The following is a 26,430-nucleotide window of genomic DNA, read 5'->3' on the forward strand; positions in this document are numbered from 1 at the left end:
TCCACGGTTATTGGGTTGGTTGCGCGAATTTTTCTTTTTTCTCTTTTTTAAGCAAAGGAATGACGATGGAAAGTCGCGTGGAATATAAACGAGGGGCGGTTGTAATATCGGGCGAAATCTCGTTAAAAGGGTAAACGATTGTGCGGAATGAACGAGCGATGATGGTCTTGCGGGTCTATCGTGGACAGGCCCGGATGAAGATCGCACCGAAATCGTGATTTATTGGCCGGCGCGGAAAGTAAACAGCGAGAGGCGGCGATGACGTTGGAATTGATTCGACGGTTTAAATGGAATTGTCGTTTACTAATGAAACGAGCCGATAGCTCGATACCATCGAGCCGGTTGAAAATTCATTTATAATTCTTTGTGGCGGGATAGAAACGTTATTTATCTCGAATTCGAGGCTTTTTTATTTTTTCGTATTGGCTCGATTCCTCGATCGATACATACACCTACGTGTACGAGTTAATTTTCCATTTACCTTCCTTCTTCCAGTTTTTTTTCTTTCTCTCTTTTTTTTCTATGCATCCACCGCGAGAGAACGGTTAAATTAATTTCGTTCACAAAAATACCTCTCTTATCAGACACCCTCGAAAAAGAAGAAAAAAAAAAATGTATCGATAATTCTCAATGCGTATTCTATCGAGCCCCTTCTCTCTCGTATCTCGCAATTAAGTCCGGTCAACAAGAACGAAGAAGAGGAGGACAAAGATCGCAGAGATGCGCGGAGGTGTCACGGGTAATCGAGTTTTCCAACTTGCTACTTCAGATTCTTTCCAATCTCTCTCCCTCCCTCTCTCTCCTTCCAGATTTGCCCTTTGCGAATCCGGATAATATGAGAGCGGGGAATCCGGAGGGCGGCCGCCTCCGGTTACTTTTCTAATGACAACGGCGCCAATCGGGGCGACCCGCGACAAAAGCAGGGTAATGAGAGCAGAAGTAAATCATGGGCCATTGTGAGGTAATCCTCGGGTATTGTCTGCCGGTACGCGCGTGATGTATTATGTTATCGGGGGTTGGAGAGAGAGAGAAAGAAAGAGAGAGGCCGTGCCCCCGTCACGGAGACGCCGCACGCTCCTCTCCTCCCCCATCTACTCCTCTGTTTCTTTCGTTTCTTCCGATATCCGGGGTATTTATATCGGCCTTCTTTCAAATCCATGGCGGGACATCAACGAGGTTCATCAACCCGCGTGTTTATATTTTTTAAGAAGGTTACAGGAATCGGAGTAACAAGAGAATGCAATTATATTAATGTAAATATATGTATGATAACGAAACGTGGGATGGGGAGGAGTGGTTGGGCAATGATAATAATAAGAGGAAACACGGGAAATATTATACTATCTCGTATTTTAAGATCGTGTAATCGATGTTTCAGGCGTAAACTTAATTAGAAGAAGAATAGGGCGGATTGTTGAATTAAATTTTAAGGTTAAAGAAGCGAGTAAGTAATTCGATCTTGAGATTGCTTACTTTATTGCAATGGCGGTGTTGTTCGATATTTTTTTCCTTTCCTCTTGTTCCGTTTGTTCGATCGGCTAATTGATTTGTCGGTTACGCTTTCGCGAATCGCGAATCGAGTTCGCGGAAGAAGTGATATTCGTGATATATTTTCGTTGGAAGAGAGAGAGAGAGAGAAAAAAAGGTTGCAGTATAAAGAGAAAAGCGATTAACAAGACAATCAAAAAGTCGGGGATATATTAATCCGAGAGTACCGTAACAAATCGATGATCAATATATATAGATGATGTTTCTGTTTTCTCGACCGTATCTAAAAACAGAAAATTAAACTATCAGATACGAAGAATGTTTTTTTTTTTTTATAAAAAATACATTCTCCATTACCTACCACAATCCTCTTTGAGAATTTCACGCGGCCCCGGCCTAACCCCCCACTTCGTCGCAAGTTCATTTCATGCCGATGTCATGGCCGACTGAACAGCAGTCCGTGCCACATCGTTTTTTCTCGGATCAATCATTCCAACGATTACACGGTATCCATTTGTTTCAATCTCGCGGGTGTATCGATATAAATGGCGAAAGCATCGACGGAACAACGTCGTGACCGCCTCAAGGGCTCGTCAAATTGACACAGAGGGGATACTCGCGACTATCCATCTCCGTTCTCGAACGGACAATTCGAAAATTCGAAAATTTCAAAATCGTAGAGAAATTGTATCCCAATGATACCAGTATCAAGGTTAAACCCACGTCGATTGATAGTTGGATAATTAATTGCTCGTTAACACGGCATGTTATCGTATATATATATATATATTTATTTATTAATTAAAGATTCTCTTGAGTTATAATGATCAACAGGCATTATACCGTTTATTAAATAACGAAACAACTTGCTCGCACGAGAACGAATTAATAAATTCGAAAAGCATCGTCCAACGAACCAGCCACGCTGCCGGAAGTCGTCGTCTCGGTTCTGCTCGAAGATTTCAACCGTCTATCGATCAGCCAGGAGAAACATGACCTCTCGGCAGCCGATTCAGACTCGTCAGACACCTACGCGAGCCTCGATTCTTCTCAAACGCGCGTTCACACCACGAACGATATACACCAGACCCGCTTCCGTATCTTGGCCGTGGTAAATCGAAAAGACAACGGCTCGTACGACCGCCATTACCGTGCACACGCCTCGCTCCACAGATTCCACGCGATAACGATCCTCCTCGATCAATCTGAATTTCTCTCCTCCTCCTCGAGGAATCGACCATTTTATTGCGCGGCTAAATTTCTATCCTTCGTTCGTTCTTTTCTTCCTTCCTTCCTTCCTTCCTTCGTTCCTTCCTTCTTTCGTTCTTTCGTTCATTCGTTCTTTCGTTCTTTCGTCCGTTCGTTCATTCGAGAGAGCTTTTAATCGCGGTTTTTCCGTGCACGTGATTTCGCTTCACGCACAGTCGAGGGGATCGAGCGGTGTGCAACGTCGAGATGGACGATGGTGGACGGGATGATCATAACGGGTCTCGGGATTAACAGGTTGGCTTTTCCGCAATCAGGATCCCGGCCAAGTAAAGTATTAAACGCGATACGTTTCTCGAAGGTTGCTTGTTAGTCGGTGAGTCGGTTGGATAAGGATTTTTTTCCAATTCTACGTTCGTGTGCCGATGCGCTCGTTGGCTTCCGGGGGAGTTAAGTGCAGTGTGGGCGAAACGGGTGAAACTTCTGTTCGGGGAGATAGGGGGTTTATTGGTATCATAGAGGGAATTCGAATCGTATTTATAGACCTGTTCGCGGTCTCCGGAGCGAGGCGCGGAAACGGTTTGAATGGCAACCAACCGTCTCGCGAGGATTTGAATACGAATCACGTATTCTCGGCTCGTTGAGTATATTTGTTGGAATGCGCGAATAAGTTTAAATTTTAATTCGAAGATAAGCCGGGTATTTGCCTGGAAGAATTATTTGCGAGAAAAGGAGATCGCGGTTGGAATATTATATTATTTTAATAGACAAGAGTAGAATTAGACCTATCTTTTCCGCTTTTATAAAACCAGAAGAAACGTGTAATATTCCCTTTCTTCGGCTACCACCCCTCGTTATTTTAACTTCCAATTTTCTCTTCTAAAATGAAATACATTTTATATTGCAAAACTTAAGAATCGATCTCTCGAACAAACGAGATTCACCTTTTCTAAATAAACGCAGTTCCATTGAACGCGGCGATCCGATACGCGATTCACAGAGTTTCTTCCCGAAGAAATCGAAACAGCATCCGAACAGCTCGCATCGTTGCTCACATTTCCCGGAGAACATTGACCGAGGCGAGTCGTACCGACAGAAAGCAGCGGCGAGCAAATCTATTACCCCGGGACGCGTATCCCGTTTCGGTTTCTCGAACAATTGACAAGACCTTCAGTGCGTTCCCGTTAGATCGAATTCAAGCATTATGCCCGCCGATCTTTAACGACCGCGAGATAACGATGCACGATATAACGATCCGAAAGATCGATCCCGTTACTGTCTCTCAACCAGCCACGATTGTAGTAAGCCTCTTCTTTGCAAACGTTTCTTGGTGAGTTACTTTTTACTTTTAATTAGAAACAGACAAGAGTTTTTCTTCCTTTTTCTTCTGTGCTTCCATTCGATTCGACGTATCGTGAAATTATAAATCGATCTCGATTTCCGATTTTCGTTATTACAGAGGAATTAATTGGAATTAAAAATCGCGAATAAACGAAATATAAATTTCCTTCTTCCGATTCTTTCTCCACCCAAAATAGAAGGATGTTGGAGCGCCATGAGGCGATCGCCGATCGAGTACCCCCACCGCGTCATCGAGACCAAGATAAATTCGTCCCGTTTATTCACCTCCTTATCCTCGCTCGTTCCGCCCGAGAATTCCAACCCAGGAATCTTCTCCCCTCCCAACAAGGAGATCGAAGCCGGGCCCGATGATTCCATGCAAATGGATCGATTCTTCACGCGGCCGTTTTCCACCTGCGAGTGGCCGGCCACCTCGAACGTGCCCTTAACGAGCCACGAGCGCGTCGCCTCTCGTCGTCCCGAAATGAGATTCGAATCTTGGGGGAGGGGAGGGGAGAGGAAACGACAGAGGGAGAATGGGTCTCCTCTTTCCTTCTGAATCGTCTCTCTCTCTCTCTCTGAACCGAGAGAGAAAGGGAGAGTACAAAGTGCAGGACGCGGTCCGTTAAAGGAGAGGCGAGGAATATCTCGTCTCTCATCTCAGCGCGCCCGTTCCGGGCTATCTTTCGTTTCTTTATCGCGCCCAGCCTCTTTATACCCCTGCTGCTTGTCTGCGTTAATCTAAAAAGTCATACGGGGGAAATGCAAATACGCGCGCCCGTCTTTCACCCCTTTTTCCTTTCTTCGCCTCCACGTTTCTCTTTTCTTTTTTTTTTTTTTTTTTTTTCTTTCCACGTTGGAGAAAAATGTCGGCCGCCCGACAAGCTACAAGGGGTTCAAACGAGCTTTGAGCTTATACGCCTGAGGCTACGTACGAAGAAGCTCTCGATGATCGAGATTAATCCAGCCGAGGTCGATTAAACTCCGGGCGAGCTCTCGTCCGATTGATTGGGTCCGATGATCTAACAAGAGATCTGGAAGCAAAGTATCTATATATTTTCTTTGTAATATCTCTTTTTCTCTTCTTGATCGATACGAAAAATTTCGTCGATCAAGTAGCGAAACACAGCTCTTCTTTGCCTGCTCTTTTCCTTTCTTTTTAATCTTCCTATTATTACGGGAGCACAAAGGGGTCATGAAAGGGCTGACCGGTCCGAAAATCACTTTATTATATACGGCAACGAGAGGAAGGTTTGTCCGAGCTGGGCCCATTAATACCTTGTTTACGAAACGACGGCTCATTTCCAGCGGGGAAAATCCAGCTGTGCGTTTATGTAAATCGAGACAAAGAGTGGCGCGCGCATCGATACGGGTTCTTTGAACGAGAGCGAACGACTGCGCCTCTGAGTGAATGGATGTTTCTGTACGAGGGATATTGGCGCAATAACGGAAGGAGTGATTGAAAAGTTAACGAGGGGATATATTTATGGCGCGTACCGTTATATCGTGTTTAATTGGATTTTTATTTTTATTTTTATTTTCGAGAACGGGACAGAGAGCTATTCGATAAAAAAGTGTTTGAAATTTATGAGAATAGGTGTTCGAGTAGGTGAGATCGCCCTTCTAATGTGAAATTTAATGCTAAAGTTGTAAAGGGATGGATGGATGGATATTTTAGACTGTGTGAAAAATTGTGCGTTCTTTCCTCGACGATATGGACGATAAAAAACGGATTTAATATAAGGGAAACGCGTACGCGATAATTATTCTACGTATGCGGGTATAAATCATTTACGCAGAGACACACAGGCGAGATTTCGAAAGGACTCGCGTTCCTAATTTGCATTTACCAATCAATGACACGATCGATAAATCATTCCGATCATTTGCCCTGTTATTTGTACTCTGTCTCTAGTATTAATTTATCAACCGTGAACGCATTAATAATACACCTCCCCCCATCGAGCCTTCTAAAATTCGAATCGCTACCATTATGCGGCGTTTCTACCAATTTTCTCTTTCGCGCCTTCCGTCCAGTATCAAAAATAGAACGATCACGAAAATACCAATCCTTCGATAAGATCGTGCGTTGCTCTTCGATTCGTCTTGCTATTTAAAACGCGCGCTGCTGAAAAACCGGTCGAACCGATTTTTTCCACGATCACTTCCCACGTGGAAGTGGCGCATCTCCCGATGCGACGGAATCTCGTATCGATAATACGCGCCAGAATCGTCTCGATTTTCAACGCGTTCGTGTGCGCGCAGAGCAGGGAACACAGAAGCGGAGCAGAGGGATCGGGTAAATTTAAACCGATGCACGGATACCGTTACCGCTACCGACCGGCCGATATAGTCGTTGCTACTGAAACCGCACTCGCCTCTTCTCGCTCTCTCGCACCCGTCCACTCTCCGCACCCGTTTTTCTTTTTTCCCCCGAGCCGCGCGCCGTTATCGCCTCCTCCGCCACTTGTAACGTTACAATTTGTCTTCGCCGCGACTCTCTCCTCGCTCTCCCACTCCCACGTGTCTCGCCCGCCCCGCTCGATAATCGAGTATCGACGCGAGTTAATAAATCGTTCTTTCACCGAGGTTGTTGCGAACGAAGGAGGGACGGTCCTCCGCGCTTCGAGAGATGACTTTGGAGAAGTCTCGGACAACGATCTATGGACGCGAAGGAGATGAAATTTTGGATAAAATGGTATTTTTTTCTTTCCATTTCTCGTTGGAGCGCTTCGTATCGGGATGCCGAAGAGGGATATCGAGGGAAAGATGTCGGGTGGGAGGAGGATAAGGAAGAGGAAACGGCGGCGAGGGCAGAGGAAGGCCGGCGGAGGCAGAGAGGCAGGGCAGAGGAACGGTAGACTCGTAACGTGGGCTAAACTACACAGCCTCGGTGGGTATAAGTCGGGCTATTATCGGGCTATGCGCTGAGAGCCCTCCGCTTTCATCCGCTAATGGGCAGCTCTCCGCCCGTCTGCTCCTTTACTGCGTCATTAATACAAGTTGCACATGTCGAGAGTCGGTGCGCTACAATAATTTACATGAATGGAATTGAAAATTTTCTACTTCGCGGAGGAGAAAAAGACACGAAAGAGCGAGAACCGACACCGACCGACAGGCAGAGAGAGAGAGAGAGAGAGAGGGAGGGAGAAAGAGCGGAAGAAGGAGGAAGACGGTCAGAGAAAACGGACATACAGAGAGAGAGGTGGAGACACACAGAGAGGAGAACGACAGGGGCGGAGAGAAATTCAGAGGGGGCGGGGGAGAGGGAAGATGATCGAGAGAGCGCGGGGTTGCGTAGGTGGAAGGGGGAGGAAAGGAGAGGGCGAAAATCTTCTGGCATTTTATGTCAGTAATTACACGAAAGATGGTACGACCTATCCGACCGGCCGATCCTCCCCCCCCCCCTCCCCCACCCCGTCCCGTTCGCAGCCAGCCAACCAGCCAACACGCGACCTCCTCTTTTCAGTAATCCTCCTCGGTTACTCAATCCCTCTTCAACCCCCCTCAGGTCTTCGCTCCTCTTTCCAACTTTGTCCTCTCTCCTCCCTATCCCCCCGCTAACCGGATGGCAAGCAGCTTTTTTATGCTTTAATTTGTGCGCCAAGTGTGTCCGGCTGAGCGGAGGATTTTACCTACGCGGTGTACGCCTGAATACCGCAGTACGAACTCTCCCCCTTTTTTTCAAGACAGCCGCTTCTCGTTTCCACGCTGGCGCCCGCTCCTCGAGCGGAGGATCGGCAAAGCCACCTCCTCCCCCTTCCTCCCCTCCCTTTCCCCCCCCCCCCCCCCGCTATCGTTGACCCCGTGCACTTTATTATGCGCGGTGCCGCGGCTTCGCGGCGCGAATAATGCCGCGCGATCGTGCAACCCCCGGCCATCCCCCATCCCAACGGCTACGCGCCGCGACTCCCAACGCGTGGTCGAAGAGAGGGCACCGCCGAGAGGTGGTGTAAATATCGGGACGCGGCTCGCATATGTTACACGCGCGTACAGCGCGTGAATTAACGACCACCGAGTATCCCTTCCCGGAATAAAACCGCTACGTGAGCGCGTCTACGTGTCCCTCCGATTCTTAACCGGCCGGCTGACGGAGCCAGCTCTTTGAACCTCTTCCGCGCGCCACTGAATCGTGTATAATAATATCTCGAATCGAGTTACGATCTCGAACGCCACCTGTATCGTGCCGACGATGCAGGTAAATACCTGTATGTTCGTGTTCGAGTGAAAATAACGACGATCTTCGATTCTATTCCCTCTATTCCCTCTAACTCTGTTCTATCCGAGTCGAGTTTCGTTCTTCCACGAAAGGAGGAGGGGACGCGTGTCTAAGACCCCTTCGAAAACGATGAACGTCCGAAATTGCAGGGAGGCCGATCGTGTCTAATTTTCACGAAATTACACGCGCATCGAATGATAATCGCATCGCGCATTCGAAATATGGTTTGGACGACGATCCTTCGTTCGTAATTGACTCTCGATCTATCTCGGGAATACGTACTTCGGGCACTCCCTGTACATGGAAGGTCGTTGCCAAGTACTTGCGAGGCATGAGCGGTAGCTGTGCCGGCCATACGTCAACGTCCATTACACTTCCACCCTGGCTTTAATGTTTTCGACTCGGCCACTCTTTATCCCACCTTGCAGCTAATTAGCGAGCCGGATACCGGACACGCGCCCTCCCCATCCTCCCCTTGTTCGTGTGCACGTACGTACGTATACAAAGTCGCGCACTTGCCTTCCTCTCCTCCCTTTCTCCTTTCCCTCCCTCTCCCTCCTCCATCTCGAGGCCCTTTTCCTTCCCCAACCCCTCGGTCACATCTCGGCCATCGCGAGCCGGACCAGACTCCACGATTATTCCAAACTCATTTTAACTCATTACACGGAATGGCGAATGCTGCGCCTTCCTCTCTCTCCCTTCCCCTCGAAACGGGGAAATTCGTAGTTTTTTTCGCTTAAATAATCAGCCGAGCGATTATATTCGACCGATTATAGGGGATTCGACTCTATTCGCTCTTTGATTTACCGATTATATTTGTTTTTGCTCGTTCTTTCGCCCCTTCTCTTCTATATTTCGCCGTTCAGAAGTCAAATCAGTCGAGCGTCGTCCGTTGACGGTTAAAAATTCCGTTCATCCGATTTCATCCCTGTTAACCGCTTTCGGAGGGAATTTCGATTCTTGAGGGATTTCGATTTCAAGTTGGAGTTAAGAAGAGACAGAGAGAGAGAGAGAGAAAGAGATGAATTTCTCTCGGGGGGGTGTGCACGCGGATAAGTTTCGAGGTTGATCATTAGGTAAGTTTAGAAAAAGGGCCAATCCGAGGAGGTTTCATTAGGAAATGGATGAAACAGTGGTGGGATATAGGAGGATTGGAAAGGAGGCGGTTCTGTGTGGAAAGGGAATGAGTAGAGCTTTGAAGCTCTCGCGATGACTCGAACTGATAATCCATTAGGATCCGTCTACTTAGAGTATAACATCTATTTGAATGCAAATCAATAGGGAATGGGAAAGGACGGTAGCCAGTAATTGGTCCGGCTTTATTGGAGCTCTCAGTGTCTCAAAGAGCATCTCGTTCGGTCATCTCCTCTTCGGCTCCGCTTCGGCCTCTCCCCCCTCGCTCCCTTCCTCCCCTTCCTTTCTCGCACTGCGCACAGTCCACCTATCGTTCTCTCTTTCCCGCTTTATATAGTCGGCCCGCTTCTTCCATCCTTTAACTTTAGCGAGCCTCCTAGTCGCTTCCTCCTTCACAGAAGATTCGCCCTTCTTCTGTAAAATGTACTTATGTGTATATATATATATATACACGCGTATAACACACTTACGCTACATTTACAGGCACGCGTGTAAATACATAAGACAGAGGCAAGTAATTAACCAAGAACTTGTCCTGTCTGGCCACTTCGTTCAAGTGGTACGAAACGCGTACGGAACGACTCGAAGGCTACCTTCTCGATGCGGCGGACCTTCGATTCGACTTCGCGTGTTTTCCCTCGAAAAGAACAAACAAAGACACGCTCGTTTGGCGTTTCGTTGGCCACGAAATTTTTAAGCACCCAGTACCGAGTAAGATAGCATCGGTAGTGTAGCTTCTATTAAGGGGGGAATAATTGGACGAGATATAGTTGCGTATGAACCATTTATGAACGGTAGCCGATGAATAGAGAGTACTGTGCAGCTGAATGTAACGTTAGATTTCGGTACTTCCGTGTCGCAATTCTGTACCCTCGTATATATATATATATTCATCATGACTTATCACGTGACCGATCACCTCCGATATCTGATTTTCGAACAGTTTCTTATAAATACGAACCGAAAATAATCCATCCCCACGCGAATCTCCATCTCCATGAATACATGTGCGTGACCGTTAACGAAGCAAATATCCGTCGTATTGCTCCGTTGTTTTGATTGTCCTTTAAGCAGGTTGCGGAAACCATCGATTCGTCGGCAAGAAACGGAATTAATTCCGGCCACGTCCGATCCCCTCTCTTCGACTCTCGTCGACGACGTATCCTCGTTCGGTAATGGCTTGTAAGAGGAAACGGGCGAAGATTTATCGATTCGCGCCGAAAATGTGTGCGAGTCAACAATAAGTCGATACACCGTACGATATATAAGGGGCCGAGAGGGGGTCCGGATGGCGGTCGTTGTTGTTGTGGTTTACGTACACGCGGCGCCAGACCGCGCCGACAAAAAACGCGTTGCGTGCACGCACAATCTCCTTTCTTTCCTTTTTTTTTTTTTTTTTCTCTCCTTTTTTTGCCTTGGCCGCATGATTAACGATCGAACGCACTCGACTTCCGATCCCCGACATCGGTAAGGAACGGCTCGATCCCCGTGTTCGAGTTTTATTTCTCCCCCCTCGCCGCTCTTTGTCCGTTTCGCGCCTTCCACTTCCTTGATTTATCGCCACCCTCGATTCGTAACGATTCCACGCGGAATCGCGACTCTAAGAATTCGATCGGTCGAAAGAATTGTTGGAAAAAGAATTTTGATGAGAATTCTTGATCGTTCGACACTTCGTTCCAAAGGAATCGTTTGACTTGGCAGAAGTGGGGGTTTCTTAATCAAAAATATGCACGGCGCTCGAGAAAGTTGGTTTGACGGTGTTTATTCGACGATAGAAATATCGTTTCCAGGGAAAGACGCTCGTTACAATTCCGATCATATCGTACGATGCAGAGCTATTTACTATAGTTGCAACGAAAGGGTTAAGAACTATGCAACGTATACGCGGCCCGAGTTCAAAGGGCGGAGTGTATCATCGGGGTAACGAGCTTGATATCCTGTTACGTAAGCGATATTAAAAGGAAGAAGAATGGGATCGCTATTAAAAGCCGGGTAATAACGTCTTTATTCTTGGCGTGACGAGCACGCTCGCCGAGTTTTGCGACGTGTAGCGTATTAGTTATGATTTATTAATAGTTTCTAGCGGCTTCGATGCCGCGACAAAATTAGTATTCCCTTCCGATGAGGCGAGCTCCGCGTGTTTCCATATCCGCGTGCACCTGAGAACCCATCCGCAAATTAAACCGTAATTTCTTATGCCGCTCGCTAATCAAAAAGGATACCTAAGAATAGGTTAGTTATAAATCAGAATTTTTAGAGAATCGTGTAATTATTTGTTAACCTTCCAATCGTTCGACTCGGTTCGAGACAATTCGAACGACGACAATATTTATTTACGTTTGATTTCTTTTAAAATATCAAATATATTCTTAAGCTCCTTACGTGTAATCTTGTGTAATAATAAAGGGTAGAATAATGTACCATCGAATGGTTAGATTTATTTATTTCAAATTAGACCGTGATGATAGAAATATTGTTTTCAAAGTTTTCGAGTTTTGTAAGAATACGGAAATGGAATTGGTTCGAGCGAAGATGAGTTTGATTTTTCGTTATTAAATAACGAAGTTATTTCTATTCGTCAAGAAACTGACTGATAGAGGGAAGGAAAATAGCGATGAAAATAGAGATGTAGTATAAGAAGATGGACGTTATTGAGATTGTAAGGTTTATTCTCAATAAAATGAGAAAGATAAAAAACGAAAAATCGAACGACATTTCATTATGATACTTGTCCTGACGAACGAAGGATGCATCTTGATAGTTACTTTATTATTAAAATATCGCACGAAACAACGATATAGACTTTAATATTCGACAAATTTTCTTTCTTTAAGATACGTAAAATGTTAAAATATAAAATTTTATTACGTTAATTTCTGCGTGAATCATTTCAAATTGACTAAGAAATTCACCGAACGGGTGCGGGAAATCGTCTAAAGTTGTTGATTCGACCGAGTGCAAAGAGTTAATATAGCGGGTGTGCAATTCTTTAAGGATCGATGTTTGAATTTAAAAGTATACCAATCTAATTAACGTCTGTGATCGTTTCGTGACGAAACACGTGTGAAACCGTATCGTCACCAGTTTCGAGCTGATACACCAAACGCTTTCCAACAAGCTCGAGTTTCGCGTGTTTCGCAAGAATCGGTCAATCAGCATCCACGGTATCGATCGCGACACGGCTGCAGAATGTTAAATGTTTTAAGCACGAGCGGAGGCTTGATTTAAACGGGCAATAAGATATTAATTGGAGGCTGGATTTCGATAATTCGTACGAGCACGATTTACATAAACAGGGAGGGACAAGCTAGAATATCGGGGAGACGTTCTGGACGTTCAACCAGATGTTGTGCTCAGCTTGCGGTTAAATTATTAGGACGAAAATTCGAATTCTATGAATGGCTATTCAACGAGACCCGTTCGACAGATCGATCCGTGGAATTTCCGCCGCGGGATACGAGCTCGACAAGGCACGGGGGCAATCGTTCAACGTACAATTTAATCTTAAGCGGTTCTTTTCTCGACCATTATGAAATGCTAAAATGTTACCACCATGTATCGAGTCGACTTTGATGTTTTATGCCAAACAGAAAGTTTTCAAAGGGAAAATCAATTCGATTCTCGATTTAATGGTAACGAAATAACATTGACAAGTCGTTCGTTACCGTGAATATAATTAAATAATGCTTCCTTGAACGGAGTAAATACGATATTCAGACTTACGGTAATCGGATTTATTTATCATTACCTTGTATAATTAAAATTTATAGAAGGAAATACAGTTTTTAAAATTTATTCAAATGATTCACCTTTTTTTTTTTTTTCTATTTTCGGAATGGAATATATAACAGATACGAGTTGAATCGAATCTTTTCGTTACTCGAACTCATTGAGTATTGTCGTTCGCAGCATTCCCTGCCAATAACAACGCGAACGATTACGATCGTGAGAAAAATCGGATTTGATAACAATAGCGCGCGATACACTTTCACGACAAAGGTTAATCCGCCACGTAATCTGGCGGACATCGGCGCCATATTGTATCGCGATTAATAAATTACTCTCGTACCCAGTCGCGCACAACGGTTTTTCTCAACAAGCGTGGATCGAGCAACTCGGTCGAATTGAGATATTAATTCTCGAGATGGTTGGCATTTAGCGCGGGAAAATGGGTAATCTTTAAAAGGTATCGCGCTATTATTCCTCCCGAGTAATTAAAATATAAAGCCGTCACGGGTGGGAGAAAAGCGCGTCGAGTGGACGAAAAGTCTGTAAAACGTGGGTATTATTCCCACTGTAAAATAGCATGACGTATGGACGTGCGTTCGTACAAATGAAACGCCATTCAAATTACACTTTGAAACGACAACGGCCTCTGGTAAGTGTCTTTAAGGAGACTGCAAAGAGATCGTTACTTCCACCGTATAATTTGCCGGTTACGCAAACAAGCGTAACTACTTGGAAATCTTGTCATCGCTGACTGTATAAATCACTGCGATTGCGTGCCACGCGCGTTTCCCTCTACGTCGAAAAATGCATGGATTCGCGTGGAAACAAGGAAAAATGAAATATTTTATATATATATATATACACGCGTGCAATCTTTTTTCCGTTCTATTCCTTCGACAATTCGATGAAAATTTTTTTAAACGAGCTGAAATCGATACAACACAGGTCTTTGTATTTTTATAATTATCGATCTCTTTTGAAATGGATCGTCGTTTTCTCCTCTCACGTACGCTATCAATATTTATTAACTTTATTTCTTACAATACTTAGCTAAAATGAAGATCGAGATTATCGAATCTCTTGTTGACGATACGAATAATTCATACTCGTACCGTAAAAGATCAATAATTTACTAAAAGAAATTTGCGGAATTATTCCAGTCCAGGCCGAGAATAATAATAATAATAATAAGAAAAAAAAAGCAAAGCAAACTAAACTAGAAAACTCACCGATCTCCACGCAAAGAATAATCGCTTTCCTTTCCACGGAAATCGACGACGATTGAAAAAGTGAAGGTAAAACGACTCGGCCAATAAAGAATCGCGCGTTATACCTCGACGAGGTTATCTGCTCGTCTGCACTTTGCCGTCTCTCGTAGATTTCCTCGAGGTGTGCGCGACTCGTTCTCGTCGCGTGTGCGCTTATTCCATTCGAGCGCCGAAGTGAAAGTTCCCTTCTGCTAACGTATCTACCTCGTACCCTATTCCTCTCTTTCTCTTTCTTTCTCGATTGTCTCGTCATCGAGACGCGAACAAGGAAACAAGAACCGAAGGAAGAGAGAGAGAATGGAAAACGGCGTCGTTGATCCTGAACGATCTCCCGATCCAGTCTCCGCCGAGACAAATTCTCACGGTACGCTCGCGCGCGCAACAGCCATTATGCAGGTTAATAACGGCCGGCTTCGCATCGTTCGCGATATAAATTAACGCCTGACCCGGACCGAACGATCCTCCTCGATCTTTTACGCGCTCCATAACCGTGTCCTCGATCGCTCGAAGGATTACGCCTTACGTGCGATGATAGTCTTATGCTCGCGGCTGTTGGACGGATGATGACGATGTATCGGTGTGGAAATCGAACAGCACCCGACTTTTGAAGGGATCCTGTTCGTGTTCCTTTCATTTTTACGTGTTGTGAGATTTACGTTTTTTATCTCATCTCTTATCGATGCATTCCTTCGGTATCTAATATAATGTTGTTTCTCCATCCATGAAAGAGGGAAGGAAAGTCGTGGCGTGTCATATGCGCGATTGAATTAATCATCGACTTTCTCCGTTTAATTTAATCGGAAGGTGTTCTCTTTTTTTTTTTTTTTTTTTAGGACAGGTGTAAAACGCATCAACAATGGACGTAAATATGATTGAGACAGGTGGGTGATCATGAATAAAGATGAGCAATATGCGTCTTGAAACGAAACGACCGATTCGAGATAAATAATTTAATGCATTCTTTTTTAAATTTATATTATTATAACGTTAAATCGATTTGAATTATTAAGATACAACGACGTAAGTTTGGAAATTTAAAAAATTTATATCCGTAAATTTCGACTCTTGTAATTATCGTTCATCTTACTTATCATAAAATATCGAGAAATTGTACAAAAATCTTTTGTAAGAAAAAAAAAAAAAAAAAAAGAAAGAAAGAAACTATTATTTATCGGTACAAAATAAACTTACCTCATTACGATTCTAAGCCGAACACGTATCCCGTAATATCTCGTATCCCGTATTTAATTGATTTACATATTTCCTATCGACAAACTAATAAACTATGTAATTAAACTGTGTCTATATGCGGACCGTATCTAATTCCGACTTGACATTTGAAAATATTTGCCGAGTTCCCGTAAAACGACTCGGGACACTAAACTAAAGCAAATCGGCCGTTAATCCCGGCCCTGTAATCAGCGCGCTCGACGTTAGTTAGTGGAAGCAATGCATAATCGAAAGTGTGGAAAAAGAGAAACGTTTGGAGGCGTCGTGGTTGGAGGGGTCTGGGTCACAGCGCGGGCCGGTCGAACGCTAACGATCCACGGCACGCCGATAGATTTTCGTCCCGACCGATTTTTATCTTCCTCGAGCCTCCTCGAGCGGAGGGCAAAGCGAGAATTCCGCAAAACAAGGTTTCGCGAGAGAACAGGTCTCCTCGTTGTGCTCACGGCTCTTACGTGCTTTCTAATGTAAAGTATGCGCCCGGCTAATGGCTCGGAGAGGAGAACAGATATTGCATCGGGACGCCGGAGCCGTGGTAAGGTGCCACGGCAGGCAATTAATTCCTCCGGCAGACTTCCGTATCGGAAAGAGATAAACGTTGGACGCTCTCGGTCGAGACCCTAGGATCGTATATTATGCCGCTGGTTTTGCGAAGAGACTTTTTCCAAGCCGATCCAACGCCGGCCGTGTGTTCAGCTCTGTGAGAGCTTCGTGGCAAGTTCGAGCTCCGTGAAGGAAGAAGCCGCGGAGTTACGCGTCCTCCTCCTCCTCGTTGTCCGTTCGTGCTGCTCTCCGGCCCTCCGTGTTCTGTCCTTTCCCTCTTCGACAACGTATACGAACGTGTCGGGATGGTACGCTTGCAGAACGAGTGGACTGGCGCCAAGTAGATGTCGCCACTACCTATTTGGCCACACAAGGACGCGATGTACACGCACGCGAGCTGCCCCGGCCGTGTCCCGTACCCCCTATTCCCAACTCCCCTTTAATCGGATGCCTTAGATTCCATTCGGCTAATTAACCGAGCGTTATGCTAAATCTCGCTAAATTTAACTCGAGGATCGGTGCGCGGGAACCTGCACCCATTAATTGCACACGACCTATTCTAAACGGAGACACGTCGCTGTTGAAAAATCTAGGGAACTCTTCAGAAATCGTACCGACGCCGTAATTACCGCCGTAATGTCTTAGTTGTCGCGGCGATCTGAATCACCGATCGTTCCAGCTATGCCTCGAAACGTCGTGCGACGAGCAAGTACGTGAATCGATTGAACAAAGTGACGCGGGAAAGTTGTATGAAAAATATTGCGAGAGTATATATATATATAATATATATATATATAATATATAGCACAGAAACGATATTGATGACAATATGGAAGAAAATAACGAGAATTATCTTTCGAAATCTTTGCGTATGTGTGAGTGTTCTCCGTGAAAATCAATGTTTAATATTAATACGTGTATACGTGCCGCCATTCTTAGATGACTCGTTAATTTCAAATGTTAGAAATAATGTATTCGAGTCATGTTTACCCAATATACAATTTCAAATGGTAGAATAGAGAATAAAGTAAAATAAGGAAATAGACATCTTTATTGAAATAGCATACATTACGTTTGCAAACGATGATGATGATTCACCTTTGTAACAAGAAATTATTTCATCTATTTCAACGTCACGTCGCAATAACGCATGCGCTATAATTTCGAATTTTACCGCTAGAGAGATCGGCGCGCGTCACTTGTCAGTTAGTGAACTAATATGGCTGCGTTTTAGTGGTTGCCGCGAGTGTCCGGTCAAAAAAGTTTCGTTTTTTCCATAAATAGTTCTTGTGACGTGCTAAATAACGTGTACGTAGTGACCGAATCAAAGTTACATTCGTACGTTAATAAAATTCGTACGATTCGTTCACGTGAAAGTTATTATTCGTCGTTTATCGATTGCATTCCGAAATGATCTCCGAAGTAGCTAGGGTGAACAATCATCTCAAGGCGCATGCGCGGCACCATGTTCACTGAGTCAGGCACATGCTGTTTACGAACGACGACTGCGAACATTTACAAGAGATTTTCACCGATCAACGACGCTGGTTCGGCACCGGTAAGTTCTCATATTCTTTTACTTTCGAATGAACGATCGTTTTAGACGTTCCATCAGATAATAAGACCGCGGGTTAGTTCTTCTGAAACGCTAACAAAGAAATCAATGGTAAAGAAATATCGTATCGTCTATATTGACGAGCTGACACGTACGACAGTAGAATGCAACGATTGTCTCTAAGGCGAGTGTGAGCCGGCTTTCTCGGCACCGACTTTAACATAATTCAAGTGCTCCGGACAAAAGTCAAGGCGAATCGTGGAACGTTGGCATTCAGGGACGGCGCGTATCTTTACCCAAGGGGGAAAACGTTTTCGCGCCGACATCGCGATAGACTCTCTACTCGAGATTGTGCGATAAACGGCGCGAAGAGAGGCTCGCACGCGTCGATGAATTAGAGAATCGGCGCGGATTCGACGTGGAATATTGTCGAATCGAATGTCGACTGTCGTTTGGCCGTGTATACGAAAATTTTTAAAACTCGCAGTAATGGTCAGGTTTGTGATTAACGAGTTCCATACCGCGACGTATTTTTCAGTGGCAGTCAGTCCTGTTTCGCCATTATGTAACGGGAACGGTGTGCCAACGGTCGCGTGGTGGGGAGGGAAGAAGGGGGGGGGGGGGAAACGACGCGAAACGCTGCGCGCGCGGTCGAATTATCGCGCCTCACTATTCGTTGTATATTACTAGATGCGGAGATAAGGGAACGCGCGTTAAATGTTTCATTACCGGCCGGGCTCGCGCAACGTATGCCGGGATTGAATGTCCGGGACATTGATACAACTTATAGCGCAGATTTCAAGCAATATGCGTGTGCATACGAGCGAGCTAGCGACTTGTCGGTGCACCGTGATTCTGTCTTCTTAATAAGCGTGAAAGTTTAGTGTAACCCTTAACTGGCGAGGTGTATTTAACGGGAAAATTGCGGTTTTCGATTCTGACACGTTCTCCCAGACAGGGGGGACGGCTACATCCTGATGCTAAATGAGGTTTGTTGGTTACTTATTAAAGCAAACGTCAGTGTGAAAAATGACGTCGAGTGAGTAAGTGCAACTCGACGAAATCGTTTATTGTAGCTCAAGGGTCGAGTACATATATATACTTCGTTGCATTTAAAATGATTAGGTTTAGATTAGTTTAGTATTGGCATCTTGAAAATTGGGTATATCGTAGAAACATCTTCAAGAGTTATAGGCAATCAAAAGAATATGTTTGAATTTAATGAAGCGTCAATATTGTAAACTTATTTGAATCAACGATATTTTTGCCATATATTTTTTGCCACTATAGCAAAGAAATAGATATGATAATTTTAATAACATTTTATGTGTAGTAATATAAATGTTAATATAATATATTATTTTTTTTTTAATTAATTTATGCGTCTCGTATACATTAAGTAATACATTAAGATACACAAGAAGGAAAGTAAAAAAGGAATCAAAGAAAAATGTTTTCTAAGATGGAAAACATTCTAGAAATATTGAAATATTCCAATGAATTTTGAAACTAGGAGAATCATAGATATAAGCACGATACTCAAAACACGAAAATAGTGATAAAATCCTTTCAACAATAAAACGAATTATAAACTTCATAATTTCCTCGCGTATATACTATAACGTGCACGCACAAGAAAATCCATTTCCAATGCTTATCGGCGATCAAAGAAGAAAAAAAAAAAAAAAAATACAATTCCCCATTAATTCATTTCATTTGCCTGTCGACCAACCTCCTCCCTTCCTCTTCGTCCACTGTTGTGAAAATAGGAATCAAATCTCGTCCTATAACTCGTTGCAGCGTTAACAATCCGGCATTGCATAAGTACAATAATAAACACCTGTAATCGGCGTGAAACCGGTTCTTTAAAAACAGTTCAACGTTGCAACAGTGTAAAAACCGGCGGACAGGCGTTTCACGCGGTCGCGGTTAAACCCGTTGGAGGAACGATCCCGTGGCGCGATGGTATATTTCGCTTTGTCTTATCCCGCCGGGGTGTAGGGTGTAAAATGCGTGTGGAATACGTGCCAAGACAAGGGTCACCGATACACCTGCCCTGGAGCTTCTAGAGCGCGATAATATAGGATTCTGATCCGACAACTGCGACCGGTATCTTCTTCTCTCTCTCTCTCTCTCTCTCCCTCCTTCCCCTTCGCGCTCGTTCTCTCAACCCATCCAGAGAACATAATGCCGTGTAGAGCAGCCGCTCATAACGCCCGGCGTACCTGTTGAGATATAGCCCGGCTAGTGTTTCAATCGCTAGGCCACGGAACGTCGACAATGATACGTAAGTACGCGCTCGGCCGTATATACCACGTATGCAAAACGTATTACAATATTGGATAGCCGGACCATGCATCACGATAGTCGAAATAAATCAACCGCGAACAAGCACAGACGTGGCCGGCGGAGTCTTAAATAATTTACTAATTTTTCAATGGGCCGACCCTAAAGGTCGAGAGCCCGCGCCGGCCGTATACCGCGTAAATCCCTTTGGCTATGCCTCTCCCGGCGAGCCCTTGCTTGCGCGCCTCGAGTTCAATCCCAACAACCCGTGGAGGAAGCCTCTCTACGAACGAATATATATATATATATATATACACCTCTCTTGGTTGTATACCTGGTCCATCGGAAACCGAGGGAAATCGCGCGTACCGGTTGAAAAAAAAACTCGAGTCTTCGAGTCGCGTATCCCATGCGTGGTGTACTTACGAGGCAGCGATAAAGAGAGGCCCAACCTGTATCCAACCTTCTATCTATCTCGCTAGGGGCCGCGAAATGCTTCCGCAAAGGGACCAACAAAAACTCTTCGCTCTCCCCGAATTCGCCGTGTGGCATTACGACATAATGTAAACATCGAAACGAGGGAAAAATCTTTACTTATTACCTTCTACGCGTTTTCCTGGCCCAGGGTCACGGCTGGCATCCATTTCCAAGAGGAGGTAAGCGACATTAGGTGAATTCGTTCCTCCGGATGGTTTATCGTCCCCTCTTCCCTCTCGCGCGTATACCAGGGAGGCATTTCGAATCGCCGGCTGGCAGCGATGCGCGAGATCTTCTACAAAAGCATCGTCGTGGCCGGACAATGCCACTTGATCCCTCAGCCAGTGGCTCTGCGTCTATTTCCCCACCCTACACGTGTTCCTTTTTGTTCCATCCCCATCTCTCGTTTCGTCTTTGTCCCCCTCCCCTTCTTCCAAACCATATATATATATATATATATATATCTCCCCCCCGTCTCTCTCTCTCTCTCTCTCTCTCTCACCCGTTATAATGGGCAAACACATAATAAAGAGGGTAAGCGCGGAACGCGTACGCGATATGTGGGGCGTTTAACAATGGAGCACACCTGAGCACGGGCCGGTGCGTTTGAGATGGCTTTAGGGAGGCGGAGAAAGAGAGAGAGAGAGCGAAGATACCGCACGGTGCATCGGTATGAAATGTGGTGGGACGAAAAACGAGGGACTCACTCACTGTACGAAGCGGAGGGACGCGGAACAATGCTTTCAACCTCTTCTTCTTCTTCTTGTCGTCGTCGTCGTCCTCGTCGCCGTCGTCGTCGTCGTCGTCGTCTTCTTCGTCGTCTTCTTCTTCTTCTTCTTGGCGGTGGTGCCCCTTTTCCTCCGGCATCTCCTCGCCGCCGAGGCAGGGTGCCGGCACGATGCTCTCCCATTTGTTCGCGAAACACCGAACACAGGCAGTCACCTCGTACGCACGTCGTCGTAGCGCAGCTTGGCATTGTCCGCCACGCTCCCCCTCGACTGTGTGCGCGTGTGTGCGTCACGTATCTCTTTCAACTGCACCGGCTTAGCCGGTGCGCTGGAAAACTGCCACCTTCGAATGTCCAGTGTCCGGTGTAGTCTCCCTTCGTTTTTCTTTCTTTTTTTTTTTTTTCCAACGTCGATTCTTCCCTTCCGTTCCGTTCCGTTTTCTTTTTTTTTTTTTTCATTTTGTCGATGTTTCGCGTGTTTGTAATATTATAAAGAGGAGAATTAGAGTTGTATGTAGAAATAAGAGAACGAACGAGCGATTCAAGATAATGGAATTAATGGGAGGGAGAAATGATCAAGATGGATTAACGTTACGTCGAAAACAGAGCGGAGTATAATTATTATAAATGTAATCAACTTATTAATTATTTATACTTTTATTAATATATTCTGAAATGAAACGATGGATGTCGGTATAAGTGATTTCTTTTTCTTTCTTTCTTTTTTTTCCAACTTCAATTCCAAGGAATTGTAAATAACAAAATATATCACGCAATAGAAATATGAATATTAAAAGGGAGATTAAGAAATATTGGTTTACGAATGATATATTTGTTCGAATTGCTAATAATTGTATACATTTTAGTTATATGTTTACTCGTATCACAGAAAGAGACGTAAATTATTATTATTAATTCATCGAATTATCATATTATATATGTTTATCAAAGCGGCAGAACAACACAAAAAGCAATATTATGAATTTATAATAAAAAGAAAGAAAAAAAAAAATATGAAAAAAAGTAAAATAATCGTGTGACTGTCGTTACTCGTTGTTCGTGACATATTAAGTAATGACATTTTTGATTAGAAAGATCATAAATTATCGCGGAGAGAAGATGATTTATGATTTATATGTATTGAAAAATATTGTTTAAATTAATTTAAAAATCTCACGTATTGTAATAGAAGAATTCGCGAATTTAAAAAAAGATTTTCTCGATATTAGATTTCTCATTGCATAACGACAAATATTTATAACATTTGTAGCACTTTTATTCCAGCAAAAAAGTCATTTAAATATTAACTTGTTTATCAAATAATGTTTTTCGATTTCTAAAAGAACTTTTATCTCGCTAATAACTAATAATAATAATATCAATATTATATATTTTATTACACTTCTTCGATCGATAAATAATAAATAATCATCAGAAATCGATGGTTAATAATATGTTTCTAAACTATCACGAACTGGAACACAAATAGCTTAAATTCAATTCGAAAAATTGAAATCGGAAATCGAATGGAAATGTAGAAAAGCAAAAAAAGGAAAAAAAAAAAAAATTAAGACTAGATCAAACTTCGATTCGTTTATCGAACCTGTATCAACGGCGGAACACGATCATTATTGCTAAATCATGATAACACGTAAAAGTCAGGAACGGCACGCTTACGTTGTTCGTTTCGCGACGTCTTATTAGTCTTATTCGTTACGTAACAATAAATCGAATCGTTGATCGCGTTACACATTAACGGAATGGAAACACACTGCCTCGTCGCTCAAAGGATAATGAACCGTTTCGATCTCGCTCCGTTCCATTTTTCTCTTTTCGTTGTTGGTTACGCCGCCTTTTATTCGCTTTTTCCGCCTAAAAGAATTACCATCGATCGGTTTAGGAACGATTGTTGCGTAAACGCGTGACCGTATTCGTGACAAAAAAATGCGCGTACGATTTTCTATTCGCCGTAAAATAAAGGCGAAATAAAGGAACGGCCAAGATTCGTTTCGTGCGTAATTATATTTTTCTTAATCTTCGGAATAGAATATAAATTAACGCGCGAAATCCTTTTTGAACTTTACTACGTAATAATATCTTTTGAACACGTTTGAACAAGATTATTTAAGAAAGTGCTCGAAATATTTTCTCAAATTTTTTACAAAGCGTATAAGGATTCTTAAACGTTTATTTAAACGTCAGAGAAATATAAGTCGGAGTATATCCGAGCTATCTTGATATTATATATTTAAATTAAAACAAAAAAAGATTTATAAAATGCCGCAAAATTGAAGGACAAAATAACTCTATTATCGGTTATATTCGTTTTACTCGTTACGATGAAACACTGCCTCTCTTCTTCTTCAACCGATCAAAAAAGCGTTATTATATTCACCTTAGATAAACACAAATAAACGTAACGTAACGTCGTCCTCTTTCACGGTAAGATTACCGGGTAACGAGCTGGTTTTCTACCGTTGGATTTCTTCCCTGGGACAACGAATGTTTCTCGTTGTCGAGTTTATTTATATATAACATACACACGCACACACATACGTGTGCACGCGTATATAGGAGGCGAGCTTCTGCTCTCGTTCGAAGCGTATCTTTAACGACGAATATCGCGGCGGCCCGGGTCGTTTCACGTTCGACAAAACCGGTGACGACGTTAAACCGCGTTTCGCTTTGATCTGCTCCACAGGCACTTTCAGCGTTAATTTTTCTCTCTTTCTCCCCTTACGGGAGTCCCCTCGCCCTGTCGCGCTCACCGCTCGTGACGAGAGATCATTAACCGGACTCGCCGCGGTCGGGCATTAGAATTTAAATCGTCGCTGATATAATTACGAGCAAAAGCTGAATATCTCGGCCGCGGAAGGAATTACGGCGGCGATCCGGCCTGGCGAAAAATTAATAAGGAGGTATCCCATGGGGATATTTTACACGGCCACGATGCCAAAACACGGGGATGGTTAACGTCGATATTAACGCGTATTCGATCGCCGTATTTCTCGATTACCCTCTACTCTTCTTCTTATTTTCGCCCGCTCGTTACCTCGCGTCCCTCTCCTTATCTTTAAATGATAATAACAACGATAATCAAAAGCTAACACACGCTCGAGAGCTTCTAAAATCGATCAGTCGAGGATTCGATCGGCGGCTATTATAAATCCAGGCCTAATTAAGGTGGAGCGGTGGAGCGACTCGAAGAGAGAAAGAGTGAGAGGGATCATCTCTCGGGAGGCAAGGATTTTCCACGATTGACAATGTATTCTGGCGCGTTTAACGCATCGTTGCGTTGATTTCAACGACGAGTCCCCCTTTTCCCGTCTTGATCGCGGAATGTTATTTCGTGGACGATGGAAAGGCGTATCGATGTAAGGAATGCGCGTAATCTAACGTCGATTCGAGACGAGATGAAGGATGCAAGCCATTATCGCGCTAATGAACAAGCTCGGCCAAGTATGGAGCGTTTCGGGACGGATTCGAGGGCAATAAATCCCGATATCACGGAATATTTCCGCGGGTCGATCCTTTATTCGGAGATAACATTCACGAGGAATCGTCTAGTCATCGTTTGAAACGATCTGGAAAGTATGAACTAAAGAGATTAATTCGTGAAAATTTTTTTGTCCAATTCAACGTCTGATATTCCAACAGCGAATTCAAAATACGAATTTGAAAATATGAAAAACATATATGTATAACGATATTTGTTACGTGGAAGAATTCGTAAAATTCGAAATGCTTGCGATTTGTTAAATGTTATTTGAGACAACTGATTTCTAGTAAATTTATCGAAGAAATAATGCTTCGATGTTGCAAGTTTCAAAATAATAATTGGATATTATACTTTTGTACTGTATTGTATTTTTTGGAAATACAATCTCAAGTATCGTTCCTGAAAGCAGTCGATCAATTTGTGCACGCTTTCATTTGCCGATGGAATGCTATGTGCTTACTTCTCTCGCCCGTATAAGCGCCCCGTTGAACCGCTCAAGGCCGCAGAGGTGAACGGATGAATGGATTTGTCAGATGAATACCCGCCATATAGGGGCGCATCTTCTTCAATTACCGTTCGCATGTGTCCAATCCGACGTGTGTTTCTTTTCTCGCCGCTACCTATGGGCCAAATGTTTGCCAGATTCGAGATGGACGATCGGCGTTGAGACAGTCGTTTGAGATTTGGGACCTCGATACCTTCGTTTTCTTCTCTCTCATTTCTTTTCTTCTTTCTTCTTTCGATGATAAACACGATCTAGGAGTAAACGTAAACTCTTCGCAATTGGACAAACACTGTAATTCTTTGGAATATTTTTATATTTATAATAAATAAATAAATTTATAAAAATAATAAATAATATTTATAATAAATAAAAATATTCTAAATATATATATTTATATATTTCTTTATATATATATATATTTATACATTTCTTAATATACGTAGAAAGATCTTTCGTGCCTTAAGCAAGTGAGACAACAATTGCAAATGAATCGAGTAAGAATGATGTCATGTCCTGCGATCTGGGGGGGGAGGGGGGAGGGGGGGGAGGGGTAAAAGTTGGAGAGAAAATTTGGATCGAAATTTGAAGAGCGAGATTAAGAATAAGGATAAGCCGCGTCGAGGTGTGTAACTGTGTCGGATAAGCGAAACGACGTTTAGCGTGGATCCGTGAATGTTATGCGGCTCCACGTGCCGTGACCACGTCTTTGAAAGAGAGTGATAATCGTCCTGGCTAGATGAATTAATTCAACGTTTTTGCGCGCGTGTCTGGAAATGTTGCGTGCTGGTCAGATTATTTTTTTTTTCTTTCTTTCTTTTTACAAGAATTATCGTCTTTTCCGCGGCTATTTAATAAGCCGGATTAATTCCACGTGGATCGACATTCGAGAAGATATTCCGCCGCGTGTACACGGTCATTAGCTACTTTGTTAACAGTAAATTAGATTCATCATCGTTAAAGATGGAAATAGAATGTATCTCATGGATTTGAGATATGAAGGTAGGTAATGATATCACGGTTGAAGAGAATATGATAATAATTTATTCGAATGCACGCGTTGGATTCGTCTTCTGCGATCCATTCTTTATCAGATTTTTCCGCATAAATTTTTCACGTTGAATTTTCTTCCAAATATAAGTTATAACAACTTCTCACGAATTTTCGAATTATTGCCGAATTTTTACTCGATTTCGATACCTTACGATGATAATTTATATGATAATTTA

General features: G+C 43.5%; 1 protein-coding gene and 1 long non-coding RNA gene across 3 annotated transcripts in view; one reads left to right on the top strand and one right to left on the bottom strand.

Annotated features, from left to right (window-relative positions):
• The window catches only part of LOC147657138 (uncharacterized), a 130,605-nt gene extending 116,097 nt beyond the window's left edge, over positions 1 to 14,508 (bottom strand). Inside the window, exon 1 of the long non-coding RNA XR_015292960.1 lies at positions 14,347 to 14,508. This is a non-coding gene — a long non-coding RNA (uncharacterized LOC147657138). The remainder of the gene's footprint in view (positions 1 to 14,346) is intronic.
• Positions 14,509 to 17,409: 2,901 nt separating this feature from the next.
• Positions 17,410 to 26,430, top strand: part of Sox102F (transcription factor Sox102F) — a 210,686-nt gene continuing 201,665 nt past the window's right edge. For both annotated transcript variants that reach the window (XM_003693834.4, XM_086910777.1), the window contains exon 1: positions 17,410 to 17,713. In XM_003693834.4, coding sequence (XP_003693882.2) covers positions 17,609 to 17,713 — 105 coding nt within the window. In that variant the 5' untranslated portion in view covers positions 17,410 to 17,608. The remainder of the gene's footprint in view (positions 17,714 to 26,430) is intronic.

Source organism: Apis florea, unplaced genomic scaffold, assembly GCF_048593485.1.
Source record: "Apis florea isolate Af1SG1 unplaced genomic scaffold, ASM4859348v1 contig_3203_pilon, whole genome shotgun sequence".
Taxonomy (NCBI): Eukaryota; Metazoa; Arthropoda; class Insecta; order Hymenoptera; family Apidae; genus Apis; species Apis florea.